The following is a 15,242-nucleotide window of genomic DNA, read 5'->3' on the forward strand; positions in this document are numbered from 1 at the left end:
ATGGCAATTTTTTTAAAGGTCAGTTTGGCCTGTTAAATTTGCTTAAATAAATAAAATAAAAAACGACAGATGGTCTCGGAAATAAAAAAACCCTCTGAATCGGCCATGAAAAATCTGTAGGTAGATCTTGCCTTTCATCAAGGCTGAGGTCAGGGATCTTTGGCTTGAAAAGGTTGGTGACCAGTGCTCTAAAACATCAAGAGTGTGATATTGACACATCCACTCACACACACACACACACACACACACACACACACACACACACACACACACACACACACACACACACACACACACACACACACACACACACACACACACACACACACACACACACACACACACACACCTATGAAAAACTGAACCTATGAACCACATTTGGAATCTTTAAAAATCACTGCTTCATCGGAATGATATGAAACTTGGTGACTTTTCTAGCATTAGGTGTGTAAACACACACAAAAATTGAGGGTATGATTCGAGCATGCTAATTGGTCGTTAAAAAAAACTGCAAAAACACAAATTCACAGAAAAAATATATATTTCTAACAAAAAAAAAATATCTAAAACTTTACAATAAATAGTCTTTGAGATTTTTTAAATATATATTCAAATCTATAAAAAAAAAATCATTAAATGTGTTCAAAACAGAACTAGGGAATTCTCCAGAGACCTCTAGTTATTACACCCATGGTTGCATGATTTCTTAAACAATTCCAAAAGAGGGTGCTAATCTGCCTTCAAAAAATTTTTTTTTAAGGCCTAGTCTCTATTTTAACCTGAAATACTGCAATAATTAATAAAAAAAAAATTTATAAAATTTTTTTTTTAAATAATTTTCAATGGCAAAAATAGACCATAATTATTGCATAAATATTAAAAAATATCATCAAATCATCTCAAAATACAAAATTAAAAAGAAAAAATATTATTGAAGAAAAATAAATTGCATTGGTTTTACTGGGGTGGAGGAAGTTTAATTTTTAGGTGTCCGGTCACTTATGACCGGGAAGACAACCAATGCAACCCCTAAACGAAGAGCACCAGAGGGTTAATGATCTAACCTTACAGCAAAATTAATGAAAACTTAACCAGGCGCAACCAAACTTGCCACACTTACTCCATGGTACTCGGTAAGCGATGTCTGACAGGTGTCCATTGTGAGGGTAGGTGTTACCGACCAGCTGGAACGGAACAGGAAGTTCTAACAAGTCCATCACCAATCTGCGTCTGACTGAGGCCTAAAACAGATTTGTGAGTTTGAGCTTGTTTTATTTCATAGTGGCTGTAACAGTTACCCTTATTCTGATTTTTATATTATTACCCCCTCCAGCACTTTAGAATCCTTTATTTATTTGTGTAGCGTTAGCTGTTTTTCTGTTTTATTTTTGTTAAATTGCTCGTGTTTATTCAATAAATAAAAAAATCTCAATATAGGTTATTAACTAAATATGACAGTAACGTTGCATGAATGAAAATCAGTGTAGGAACTCACCTCAGAGATGTAATCAAAACCCTTATACCTGACAGTCATGAAACTTGCACTTTGTTTGGTTTGACCACAGAAATTAGACATGGTGTGATTATTCATATCGAAACCACACCAAGGGATCTTAAAACAAACAAAAAAACGAATAAATTACAATATCGTCTCCTTTGATGTGGATAATCTGAAATCGTGAGATTTTGAAATGACGAACGACGACAAAAAGATGGATTACATTAATTTATACAAGATTGTAGAGTTAGGCAGTCAGCTGTGCAATTAAAACATATCGAGACCAATAAATCTAAAGTTAAACTTTCTGAGGCGAGACATTTCTGTCGCAGCGCGCTTTCCTCGGTGGTGATTGACAGGAAGCTACAAGACCACGCCCACTACGCGCCTTCTCTCCTTAATTTCTTTTCCTGTTTTTTTTTCCCTAAGAAAAAAAAAAAGATAAATCAAATACTAACTAGAATATACACACTACCAGTCAAAAGTGTGGAAACATTAAGGTTTTTTAAATATTTTTTAAGTAGTCTCTTGATCTCACCAAGGCTGCATTTATTTGATTAAAAAAAATCAGCAAAAACAGTATTATTGTAAAATACTTTTTTTTTCTATTTGAATATATTTTAAAATGTAATTTATTCCTGTGATCAAAGCTGAATTTTCAGCATCATTACTCCACTCTTCAGTGTCACATGATCCTTCAGAAATCATTCTAATATGATTTGCTGCTCCAGAAACATGTATTATTATTATCAATGTTGAAAACAGTTGTGTACAACTCTTTTTTTTTAGGATTCTTTGATGAATAGACTGTTCAAAAGATCAGCATTTATCTGAAATAGAAAGCTTTTGTAACATTGAACTACCGTTCAAAAGTTTTGGGTTGGTAAGAATTTTTTTTGGGGGGAAAGAACTTAAAGAAATTAATACATTCATTCAGCAAGGATGCATTAAACGGATCAAGTGACAGTTTAGACATTTATATTGTTGAAAAAGCTTTATATTTCAGATAAATGCTGTTATTTTGAATTTTCTATTCATTAAATAATCCTGGAAAAAAAATGGTACACAACTGTTTTCAACATTGATAATAATAATAAATGTTTCTTGAGCAGTAAATCATCATATTAGAATGAATAAATACATTGTATTTTAAAATATATTCAAATAGAAAAAAAAATATTTTAAATTGTACATTTTTCACAATAATACTGTTTTTGCTGTATTTTTGATCAAATAAATGCAGCCTTGGTGAGATCAAGAGACTACTTTCAAAAACATTCAAAAACCTTAATGTTTCCAAACTTTTGACTGGTAGTGTATATGTATGTATTTATGTATGTATATTCTCTTATTTAATATCCCAGACACACGCCATTTCATTGTAATGCTGATTTTTTTTAAAAACAACAGTTGTATGGGGGAAAACTGTGGTAGTGCTCTGCCATCTAAAGGACATATTTATATTTTTTTAAATCCCCATTGCAAGCTATGTTATCCATCCTTTCAACACTGTGAAAAGCAATGCTATCTATGTGTAGTGCACGCTGAACAATATTTAATGGACCTTGATGAATGCTGCTTGCAGCAATATTTTAAAGAACTTTTCTTGTATATTTGCATATTATTTTTCTCTATTTTTTCCCCTTAAGTGTTTCAGTTGGTTTTTATTATAATAAAAACTTCTTCTGTAAATTCAATAACTTCATCTACTATGACGGTACAGTGAATACCATGGCAGGATGTTTCTGATCGCATGTAAAGATGACACAATATAACTCATCAGTATCACAAACAGTGCAGCTTTATTTCAGAACAAAGGAATCAGTGTGTGAAGATGGCTTATAAAACTGGAGAAAAAAATCTGGGACTGGACTTTTTACAGTACCTGTAAAAAACAAAAAATAAAGAAAATAATTTGACAGCGCTTAAAGAAAATACAAGGCAGAAAATGTGATTGTGTCAATGCGATCTCACCAGCTGTACCAGTATCCTATGACAATGACCGAGCCAACAGCACTTATGGATCCAATAGTTACAAGAGCAGATATCTTCATGATGTAGGATGTTCCTAATGTGAGAAAAGAAATGGTTTATATTGAGCCACATTTGGGTTATTTTTTACATAGAATTTAACTTTATCACAAAGAGATTTATGATCCTTACCTCTGGCCTTAGCCCAGATTACACAACACTGTGTTCTAGACTAAAAAAAACAACAACACAAAGAGAGAAATGAGAGAAAATTCAAAGATTTTTTAATGCACTAACTTTACAGGTTCTCTTAAGATGTCCTCCCACCTTTCCCCACTGACATACAGTGCGGAGGATAATATAATAGTCTTTTCCGTTTTCCAGAGGTGCGTTGAAGAAGTCTCCATACAGCTGCTGATCCCCTACAGTGAAGTTCAGTTCTGCACCCAGGCCGCTGAGCTGTATCTGGGCCGTGACGTACCCCCGGTCACATCTCTGCTGCGAGAAGAACCGCGGACTTACAGACGAGCTGCAGTCAAACAGCATCACGCCCTCGACTGGCAACACAAACACCTGGTACATACTGAAGACACAAAAAACACATTCACAGCAACTGAATATTGAATAATTATTTAGTATATGCATGCAGTGGGATCAAATAGCATGGCAGTTTTAGCATTTTATACAGCATGCATTTTTTGGTAACACTTTTAAATAAGGTTTCATTTGTCAACATTAGTTAACTACATTAGTTAACACAAGCTAAAAATAAAAAATACTAAATTCTAAAGTATTTATTAAAGGTCCTGTTCTTCGTGATCCCATTTTTCAAACTTTAGTTAGTGTGTAATGTTGCTGTTAGAGCATAAATAATACCTGTAAAATTATAAAGCTCAAAGTTCAATGCCAAGCGAGATATTTTATTTAACAGAACAAGCCTACAGCGAGCGGCCGGTTTGGACTACATCCCTGTACTTCCTGCTTTAATGACGTCAGTAGAACAGTTTGTTGACTAACCTCCGCCCACAAGAATATGCGAAAAAGGGGGCGTGGTCTTGTTGCTCTCCCACGTGGAGAAGAGGAAGTGTTGCTTTCGGTTGCGTTTGTAGTGTGTTTGTCGCCATGTCGTCGAGACGCTGTTATTTTCATCCCGGAGTCAAATCACCTTTGTTTGGCCTTCAGGGACTCCGTTGAGCACATGCATCTCCCCGTTATGGTAAGAGGCGTGACCTTTCCGGGCAACGTGCGCTAAGCTGCTGTCGAACCACAACGCAGGAACCGCTGGCACAATCAGAACTCGTTACGTGTTTCTGAAGGAGGGACTTCATAGAACAAGGAAATCATCAAGACATTTTTTAGGACAGTGAAAACAGCGGTATACAGATAAGTAAATTGTGTGAAAAATACTGTGTTTTTTTACACGCGAAACATGAACACGTTATATTGCACACTGTAAACACAATCAAAGCTTCAAAAAAACAGGAAAAACGGGACCTTTAAAGCTGCAGTCAGTAAGTTTTGCCTCTTTGTCGCCACCTCTGTTTGAAACCTGCATTTGCAGTTATTTGTGGAGTTATCATCTTTACATGGGTTGTGCATCGGCACGGCTCCTCAGCGCGGATGAAACGAATGTTTTGAGGACTATGTGCGGCTGTCATTCATTTACCGCACCGGTGTGGATACTGTACTTCATAACCAAAATAAGATTTTTCACCGGAAAATGGCATCTGAACAAGTAAGTAAGTGCCACTACAAAAAAACCCCATTACAATAAATCACGCTACTAATGGTGATTAAATCTAGCAATCGCTTATCACATCAAACCGTGCAAATCTTTATTAGTGTTATACTTTGTTCTCAATTTTTTTTATGTTAACAACATCAGCATTGCGGGACTACGTGTATTTAGTGTGTATACCACTGCATTCACACGGGGCGTCTGCGTTAACGCTTCTCGTTTACTTTGAATGGGTGATGTCATGCGTTGCCGAACTGAATTGTGGGTTCCGTCGCGTCGCTTCACTCGGCAGAGCGGCAGAAGTTGAAGATTTCTCAACTTTTCAAGTGCCAACGCAGGAGTCATCCAATCAGATCTATGCAAATACCCTAGAGCAGACACGGCAAGTAACGTGATTGGCTGTTGTCACTATGACAGTCGCATCAGCGCCAAGCTTCAGCCACGCGATGTTACAATAACATCGAACAGTTGTATTTTTATTAATTACTGTTAACAAAGATGGATAAATATTGTAACAAATGTATTGCTCATAGTTAGTAAATGGTAGTTAATGCATTAACTAATGTTAACTAACTGGACTTTATTGTAAAGTGTTTCCCATGTTTAAAACATATTTAAATATTGGTAACACTTTACAATAAGGTTGTATTAGTTAACATTAGTTAATGCATTAGTTAACATGAACTAACCATGAACAACACCTCTGTTCAGCATTAGTTAATCTTTGTTAACGTTAGTTAATAAAAAATCCAGCTGTTCATGGTTTGTTCATGTTAGTTCACAGTGCTTTAACTAATGTTAACAGGTTTTTAATAATGCATTAGTAAATGTCAAAATTAGCATTAACAAAGATAAATAAATGCTTTATAAGTGCAGTTCATTATTAGTTCAGGTTAAATAATGTTAACTAATGAACCTTATTGTAAAGTGTTACCAAAATATTTAAGATTAGTATATAATAATATCAATATTTGAGACTTTACTATTTCCAGGTCACTAATTAAATCAACAAATTTCTGACTTTGATCATCTTACCTTCTTTGTACAAATGATTTAAACATCTCAAATCATGCTAGAGAACATCACCTCAAGTGTCATATCAAAAACACAAATCTTTCAGTTCAAATATTCTAAAATTCTTATGCTGATAATATCATTTGTTATTAAAACCTTTGTAAAAACCTTGTAGAAAAGAAGTCAAAGCATTTTGGTTCTGGTCTCAGTTTGAATCCACTGCATATGCCCATATGACAGTAACTTTTTATTAGGCATTATTTGGCATTAACACTTTTTAGAAATGTTAAGCGTCCTTACCATATTGACTCAAGTGTGGTTGCCGATCTCCGTAATTTGAGAGTGGGCGATGAAGCCTCTACTTCACTGTATTTGATTTCTGGTGTGGGGGGGACTAACAGAGCACAAGTTTACAAATCAAAATACAAGTTCAACAAGAATTTGTTTTGTTGTTTTGAATGTCAGTAAGCACCACACAATGGCACTCATAAATCCAACTCTTTAATGCAAGTGTTTGTGTCTGAAAATCAACATGAAATCAAAATAGTTTTTTCTTAAAGGGATAGTTCATTCATGAAAATTCTTTCATCATTTACTCATCCTCAAGTTGTTCCAAACCTGTATGAGTTTCTTTTCTTCTTTTGAACACAAAAGAAGATATTCTGAAGAATGTTGGTAACCAGACAGTTGACGGTAGCCAATTCCACAGTATTTTTGGAAGACAATGGCTACCATCATCTGTTTGATTACCAATACAAAATTCTATAAAAAATATTTTTTTGTGTTCAACAGAACAAAGAAACTCATACAGGTTTGGAACAACTTGAGGGTGAGTGAATGTTGACAGAATTTTCATTTTTGGGTGAACTATGTTCCTGGTCTTATTGTCAACAATTCAACATTGCCCCCCAAAACATTGAAAATTAAAATTAGTTGGTTCAACTTAACTAAGCTTTTAGAATTGTACTAAACAAATTGAGTAAGTCTGTCTATAAAAGTCTCATGACATGTACTCATTAATGACTAAGTTGCAATTACTTTTTAAAAAATTGGGTAACACTTTATTTTAAGGTGACGTAGTTACATGTAAATACATTTATAATACAACACTATAGTAATAACAGTAAATTGTGCATAATTCCAGTAACTAACCCTAAACCAAAGCCTGACCATAACTCTATAGTAAATACATGTTGTTAAATAATATTACTCAGTACTTATTTGAGTAAGTACAATGTAACTACACCACCTTAAAATAAAGTGTAACCAAAAATTGTTACCTCAATCTTTTTTTTAATCTTTTTTTTTCTAAGAGTGCATGTTTGTTTTTTAACTATTTAAAAAAAATGTTTAGCTTTTCAGTCTTTTGTCAAAATGCAATAACTTGCTATACATTTGAAACAACTTCCTTTTTTGGTTGACATCACTTATCGGCCGTATAAACTATTAATTTGTTTCAATAGCCATTTTGTAATTTCTTCAGGCTGCTGTCATAGGTAAAGCAACCTAAAACCATTAACCCAGTCATTTAATTCCTGTTAAATATACTCTATGCAATAATGTAAAGTCAAGTCAACTTTATTTTCATAGTGCTTTATGCAATAGAAAATGTCATCAAATAGTAAACAAATATTAAGCAAATAGTAAGTTTTTTTTTTAAATGACGCAATACAACTACTTTGATGTTTTTCACTGAATTTCCTTTTTCGCTCAGAAAAATGTCACATTATACAAGTAATATGTGCCTTAATATGCCTGATGAAGGTCATGAGACCGAAAACATAGCTAATAATAAAAAAAGTATTTGATATCTTCTGCAAGTATCGATAGTGTGCAGGATTTCCTTTAACTTTTGAGATTTTTATAAAAAAAAATGATCCTCTTTCCTATGCACCTATCTATTACCAACAGGTGTGCGATGGTAATTGTCAATTAACACATTACACAAGAGCAAACACCATTTCACCTTGAACATTAGATGTTTGTGGATTGTGGATGTTGTTGTTTTGTACCTGGTATGCTAGTGTTGGCCGTCACTGTAGACGTGGCTCGTGTGGACTCGGCTGTTATGGTTATGGTGTAGTTTGTAGCAGGCAAGAGATTTAAGCAGAATACAGGCAACGGGGCAGTGGAGCTGAACATCTTTTTTCTCCTGTCACTGAACAGCTGATCAAAGTCTCGCAATCCAACGAATGTCACCTGTGTTGAGATGTTACACACAACCTCATTTCATGATTGAGAGACAACTTTGGGAATGCAACAGTGCAAAGATATAGCTGAAATGAACTGATGAATACGCACTGTGTATTTCTCCCTATATCCCTCGTTCTCTGCATTCCAGCGCAGACATCTTTCATTAATCACCACCAGATCGATAATGGTCAGTTTCAGCTCTGGAACACAGAGAATCAGATGCAAATTAGACCAGATTTTATAACAGCAGCCACTCTTTTGGCTATGTGACACTTTGCTGAACAATGACAGTGTGTGTTTACCTTTGCAATGCAGGGTGGCTATCTGCCACTTTCCTGTGATGTCACATATTGAAATGTCACTTCCTGTGTGTCTGTAGTGTCCTTTAACACAGCGGTGGATCACTGCAGTGCTGTTGTCCCAGGCAACCTCTGCGTTCGGCACCTCTGGTGCAGAGCCACAATGTGCTATAGAGAGAAAAACACAGAAATGGTTACGAATATCATTCCAGATGTTGTTCTGAAATATGTTGACTCAAATAAAGGACATTTGTGACGAAATAGATGTGATTTTGCACTCTTTTTCGTAGTATTTTTTCCTTGTGGATTAGTAGGGTTATTTTTTACAGTCAGTTTAACTACAAAAAAAATCTATTGAATATTTCCACTATTATTACCTAGGGGAAAAACAGATAATTTAAAAGTTGGTATTACAGTCAAGAAAAAAGTCAATTTGCACAACATTCTGTATTACAAATTTATTATGGGATATTTAATGGTTCTTCAGCTAAAATTAAACCATTATAAAACGCTAAATGATTCAGGAAACAGCTAAACAAATGAAATTGCAAGATAGAAAAGCATCAAACCATCCTTTTTGCCAACAGAAATATGAATTAATGAATCGTATAAAAATGATAAATATAAAACTTGTGACCCCGACCTGACATTTATGAAAAGCAACTGTCATTATATCTCTTAGTTGAATAAAGCCCTGTGTGATTTTATTGTGTTCATTTCACTTTTTGGACTAGTTACTAAAATATAGACCTTATAATCACTTCACATGTGACAAACAGCCACTGTAAAAAAAAAAAAACAGTATTTGTGGTATTTACACTAACATTCAAAAGTTTGGGGTCAGTGAGACTTTTTTTTAAAAAACAAGTCTCTTATTCTCACCAAGACTGCATGTATTTGATAAAAAAATACAGAAAATAAAAATATTGTGAAATATTATTACAATTTTAAACAACTATTTTCTATTTTATAATATTTTTTTAATATAATTTATTTCTGTGATCAAAGCTGAATTTTCAACATCATTACTCCAGTCTTCAGTGTCACATGATCCTTCAGAAATCATTCTAATATGCAGATTTGCTGCTCAAGATGCATTTCTTATTATCATCATCAGTTCAAAACAGTTGGGCTGCATTTTTGTTGAAACTGTTTTTTCAGGATTGTAATAGAAAGTACAAAAGAACAGCTTTGAAATTGAAAGCTTTTGTGACATTAAATGTCTTTACTCTCGCTTTTGATCAATTTAATGCATCCTTACGAAGTTAAAGAATTCAAAAAAATCATTGACCCCAAACCTTTAAGCGTAGTGTATGTCATTATAGGAATTCAGTTGTTGTTTACCTGTACATGTTACAGACAATTTTTCCCATGTTCCATCTGATGTACATGTTGACGTGTTTTTGTCACCCTCCTGTTTGAGTCCATATTTACATGTGTACTGAACCACACTGCCCAGTACAGATGCTTTGTTCCACTTTATATCAGTTAGTGGGTATTCTGGGGGAGACCCACAGTTTAACTCTGTTCATTGAAACCAGTGTAGTGTTAGAAATAAAGACCACTGCAAAAATGCAGCATATATCCTTATTTCCAATTGAAACTATGACGACCTTAAGCAGCTTAAATGTTTTTCCTTTAGTGTTCCACAAAGTTAAAGAAAAAAGATTTTAATGATGTGAAGGTGAGTAAATGATGACAGAATGTTGTCAGTACCTTCACATCTCATGTTAACTTTGCTCCACTTTGCATTTGAGTTACACAGTGAAACATTTCCTTCACCCACGGTGCGATATCCAGCTTCACACACATAGAGGGCCACAGAGCCCAGACTGGAGCCGTTATTCCACAACACAACTGAGTGAGGTAGTGAGACAGGGATGCCACAGTCTACTTCTAAACAAACACACATACAGACACACTGTACATGTGCATACATATTATCAGCTTATTAAAGAGGACAGCACTGAAACATCACATAGGTCATTCTCATGAAATGGTCTACCTTAGAGGTGCAGTGTGGCGGCATCTAGTGGTGAGGTTGTGAATTGCAATAACACACAGCTCACCCCTCCCATTCGAAGTACATAGAGAAGCTACGGTGGCCGACACAGGACAAAATATGTTGTTGTCCTCGGAGACAGCAGAGAATGACTAGTGCTCTGTAGAGAAGTTTGTCCATTTAGGGCTACTGTAGAAACATGGCGGCGCAAAATGGCGATTTCACTGTAAGGGGACCCGTGGTGTATGTAGATAGAAATGGCTCATTCTAAGGTAATAAAAACATAACGGTTCATTATGTAAAGTCTGTATACACCACTGAAGACATAGTTATGTATATTATATTGCATTTATGTCAATATATCCTAAATAATAAATGAATACTACACACTGCACCGTGCAGTAAGCGAGTTCTGAGAAACGCTGTTGATATTTGAAATCAACCCAAACAAACACACCCCTCCCTTCTTTGCTCCGCACCCAAAATGCACAAACATGCAATGTAGGAGTGGATGTCTCTTTGCAAAAAATAAAGCAAAGATGATGAACATATGACAAGGAAGAACAAAAACTGAACATACGGTAGACAAGACTTTATACAAGCAAGAGTTGGTAGTTAGTCGCCAACAGCACACCAGCTCCAGACAAACAGTGGCACTCAAACTGCCCTGTTACTATAGCTAACATTACAACAACAGCATACCGCGGTTCTGTGAAACATCAAAACCAATGTTAGTCATGTATGGAGCAAAAGTCTGTTTTCAGGCCTTCCCGCTTAGGTCTCTCCACCCGCTCTCATGCGGGTCCTAAAGTGATATTCCTCTGACTTTTTCTCTAATGTCTCTCAGCCATCTCTCTTTCAACAGTCTTCCTTTAAGTCTCTCTCTCTCCTCCCCCATCATGAGTGGACATGCCCCCAACTGCTGATTGGCTACAAGTGTGTTGTCCTGTTCGGGTCCGATCGACTTTTAACAGTGTTTCTCAGAAATCGTTTACTGCACCTTTAAATGCATTGTCAGAAAGATTACACCCATTTTTTTATGAGTAGGAAAATTCTCAGTATGATGAGGCAGAACAGAAAGCCTGGACAAATCATCTAATGCATTTTCTGCATGCATTAGATGAGCTGAACAACACTATTTCTTTCTGTAGAGCGACTTATAGCTGAATTAAGCTTGTTTCATAATTTGATGAATTTTGCACTATTACAGAACTAAACTGAATCAACACTGAACTGACTTGAGCTAAATAATGACACTATTGTCTTCTGCTTTATTAGTGAACAGATTTTGCTTCACAACTGATGAACTTTCAACAGTCACACTGTTATCGAACTAATTTGAATCAACATTGGACTTAATTGAGTTGACGGACACTATTGTTTTTACAGCTGAAATTGTTTTAGTTTCATAACTGAAGAACAGTAATACTGTTATTTTCCTGTTTATTACTGTGAAGCTGCTTTGAAACATTCTGTATAAAGTGCTATATAAATAAAAGTGACTTGGTTTGACTTGACAGAGACATAAATTGCACCATTTCTTGAGAATGACCCATTCACGAAATAAACAGAGAAAACATGTCAACAAGAAATAAAAGTGCAGAAATATACCTTGACACAGAAAATCCGGATGACTCCAGATTCCCTCTGAATCGCAAACTGACGCATCTCCTTCCCTAACATTATGAAATCCTTCAACGCACTTATAAGACACACTAGATCCAACTTTAGTGTCTCCTCTCCATATCATAACAGAGAGGGGGAGAGAAGGCGGTATACCACATTTCATCTCTGAGAAACAACAAAAACCTTGAAAAATATCTTCGGTTTACACATTAAAGAAAAAGTCAGTTAATTTATTTAACTTTGAGTAAAACAAATCATGCAAAAGAATTACCTTCACACAACAGAGTTGGTTTAGTCCAATAACCGTTCTCAGCGCACACAGATATATTATGTCCTTGTTTAGGATAGTAACCGTGTTTGCAGTGATATGTTACAGTGCTGCTAAATGAGACTCTGCCATTCCATATCTGTACAGTGAGGGGCAGTATAGGAGGATCCCCACACACAATCTCTGTTGAGAAGGAAATGACATGGCAATGGTTATGACCGAATCACTGCAGTATAAAGAGGATTAACATTGCTTATACACTCTAAAAAATAAAGGTTCTTTATTAGCATTGAGGGTTCCATGAAGAACCTTTAACATCCATAGAATCTTTCCACTGCATCTTTAGTTCTTTAAAATAATGTTAATACTTAAAAAAAAAAAAAAAAAAAAAAACATTCTTTTCAGGACTGTTCACTGAAAGTTCTATGGGGAACCTAAAACGATTCTTCTATTGCTGCTAAACACCCCTTTTTGGAACCTTTATTTTTAAGTGTAAGAAAAATAATCAAAAGTTGAGAACTCAAAAACTTGAGGCAACCAACTTCAGGACTTTTTGAGAGTATGCGTTTATGGAAAAAGTTATGGAAAAATGTTGCATTAAGATTTAAAGTTAGTCTGTGCTTTTCATTAAACAATATACTGTACGTTCTATGTTTTTTACTTGTGGCTCCAAGTTAAATTATTGAGCATTAACATTACATAATAACCATGTACAACTTTATTAGTTTTGTGTATCAGTTTTAGTTATTTAAAGCTACTTGTATACACCAAAACAATTGTAGGCCTACATATTGAAATGGAAAATCATTCCAATGATCTTGAAACATACAGAAACAGAGTTAATTAATTTTAATAATTAACATTTAATAACAAATTATAATCAAAAACACTAGTGAAAACATAAATTATTGCCTTATCAGTCATGCCCTCACCACCAAACTTGACATTGTATGTTCTTGCTTGTTCAATACAGTATTTAAGTTGCTCATACTGTACTAAATGACCTAAAACTGAGTTAATTTTTTTCATGTAATATCTACTATTTCTTCTACATTTGATTGTTCAATCAACCTGTAACATAGTTTGTCTGACCAAATGAAAGCTGGAGGAAATAAAACTGACCATCATAAAAGCAAAAGACAACACTTTTTGTGCCAAAGATTCAAATAGTAAATTCTACGATGCACACCAGTGCATCTCGTCTGCACTGGATCACAATTTATGATTAATAACCCAAAAGTACATCACATTCAACCATCTAAATAAAAATGCATGCAGATAAAAGGCATAATTAGGCCAAAAAAATAAACATTATCATGCAAAAGAATTACCTTCACACAACAGAGTTGGTTTAGTCCAATAACCGTTCTCAGCGCACACAGATATATTATGTCCTTGTTTAGGATAGTAACCGTGTTTGCAGTGATATGTTACAGTGCTGCCAAATGTGACTCTGCCATTCCATATCTGTACAGTGAGGGGCAGTATAGGAGGATCACCACACACAATCTCTGTTGAGAAGGAAATGACATGGCAATGTTTATGACCGAATCACTGCAGTTTAAAGAGGATTAACATTGCTTATACACTCTAAAAAATAACAGTTCTTTATTAGCATTGAGGGTTCCATGAAGAAGCTTTAACATCCATAGAATCTTTCCACTGCATCTTTAGTTCTTTAAAATAATGTTAATACTTAAAAAAACATTATTTTCAGGACTGTTCACTGAAAGTTCTATGGGGAACCTAAAACGATTCTTCTATTGCTGCTAAACACCCCTTTTTGGAACCTTTATTTTTAAGTGTAAGAAAAATAATCAAAAGTTGAGAACTCAAAAACTTGAGGCAACCAGCTTCAGGACTTTTTGAGAGCATGCGTTTATGGAAAAAGTTATGGAAAAATGTTGCATTAAGATTTAAAGTTAGTCTGTGCTTTCATTAAACAATATACTGTATGTTCTATAAGCTCAAAAATCATGTTTTTTTACTTGTGGATCCAAGTTCAATTATTGAGCATTAACATTACATAATAACCATGTACAACTTTATTAGTTTTGTGTATCAGTTTTAGTTATTTAAAGCTACTTGTATACACCAAAACAATTGTAGGCCTACATATTGAAATGGAAATCATTCCAATGATCTTGAAACATACAGAAACAGATTTAATGAATTTTAATAGTTAACATTTAATAACAAATTATTATCAAAAACACTAGTGAAAGCATAAATACAGTCATGCCCTCACTACCAAACTTGACAATGTAAACTGACCATCATAAAAGCAAAAGACAACACTTTTTGTGCCAAAGATTCAAATAGTAAATGCTACTATGCACACCATTGCATCTCGTCTGCACTGGATCACAATTTATGATTAATAACCCAAAAGTACATCACATTCAACCATCTAAATAAAATGCATGCAGATAAAAGGCATAATTCAGCCCAAAAAATAAACATTAGGTTAAATTTGATTTGGATAGTCATCTTTAGACATTCTATTAGTAACCTGACAACTACATGTCAACTAACTCTCATTAGATTATTAGTAGGCTATTAGATTAGGGTTAGGTGTTAGGGTTCGGGTTCGGGTTAGTAGAATTGGTTGACATGCAGTTGTAAAGTTACTT

The 15,242-nt window shown here is 34.7% G+C and overlaps 1 protein-coding gene across 10 annotated transcripts in view; it reads right to left on the bottom strand.

Annotated features, from left to right (window-relative positions):
- Window positions 1–1,483: 1,483 nt before the first annotated feature.
- susd1 (sushi domain containing 1) overlaps window positions 1,484–15,242 on the bottom strand; it is a 32,026-nt gene continuing 18,267 nt past the window's right edge. For 3 of the 10 annotated variants that reach the window (XM_079815646.1, XM_079815639.1, XM_079815641.1), the window contains 13 exons: window positions 13,941–14,120; window positions 12,613–12,792; window positions 12,327–12,506; window positions 10,430–10,609; window positions 10,058–10,237; window positions 8,717–8,881; window positions 8,523–8,614; window positions 8,234–8,420; window positions 6,522–6,615; window positions 3,797–4,052; window positions 3,662–3,701; window positions 3,473–3,566; window positions 3,282–3,383 (listed from right to left, as the gene is read on the bottom strand). In XM_079815646.1, coding sequence (XP_079671772.1) covers window positions 3,338–3,383; window positions 3,473–3,566; window positions 3,662–3,701; window positions 3,797–4,052; window positions 6,522–6,615; window positions 8,234–8,420; window positions 8,523–8,614; window positions 8,717–8,881; window positions 10,058–10,237; window positions 10,430–10,609; window positions 12,327–12,506; window positions 12,613–12,792; window positions 13,941–14,120 — 1,874 coding nt within the window. In that variant the 3' untranslated portion in view covers window positions 3,282–3,337. Of the gene's footprint in view, window positions 1,613–3,281; window positions 3,384–3,472; window positions 3,567–3,661; window positions 3,702–3,796; window positions 4,053–4,641; window positions 4,792–6,521; window positions 6,616–8,233; window positions 8,421–8,522; window positions 8,615–8,716; window positions 8,882–10,057; window positions 10,238–10,429; window positions 10,610–12,326; window positions 12,507–12,612; window positions 12,793–13,940; window positions 14,121–15,242 lie in introns of those variants that run through there. The other 7 variants (XM_079815640.1, XM_079815645.1, XM_079815644.1 and 4 more) reach the window with 6 other exon arrangements.

Source organism: Gobio gobio, assembly GCF_949357685.1.
Source record: "Gobio gobio genome assembly, chromosome: 4".
Classification (NCBI taxonomy): Eukaryota; Metazoa; Chordata; class Actinopteri; order Cypriniformes; family Gobionidae; genus Gobio; species Gobio gobio.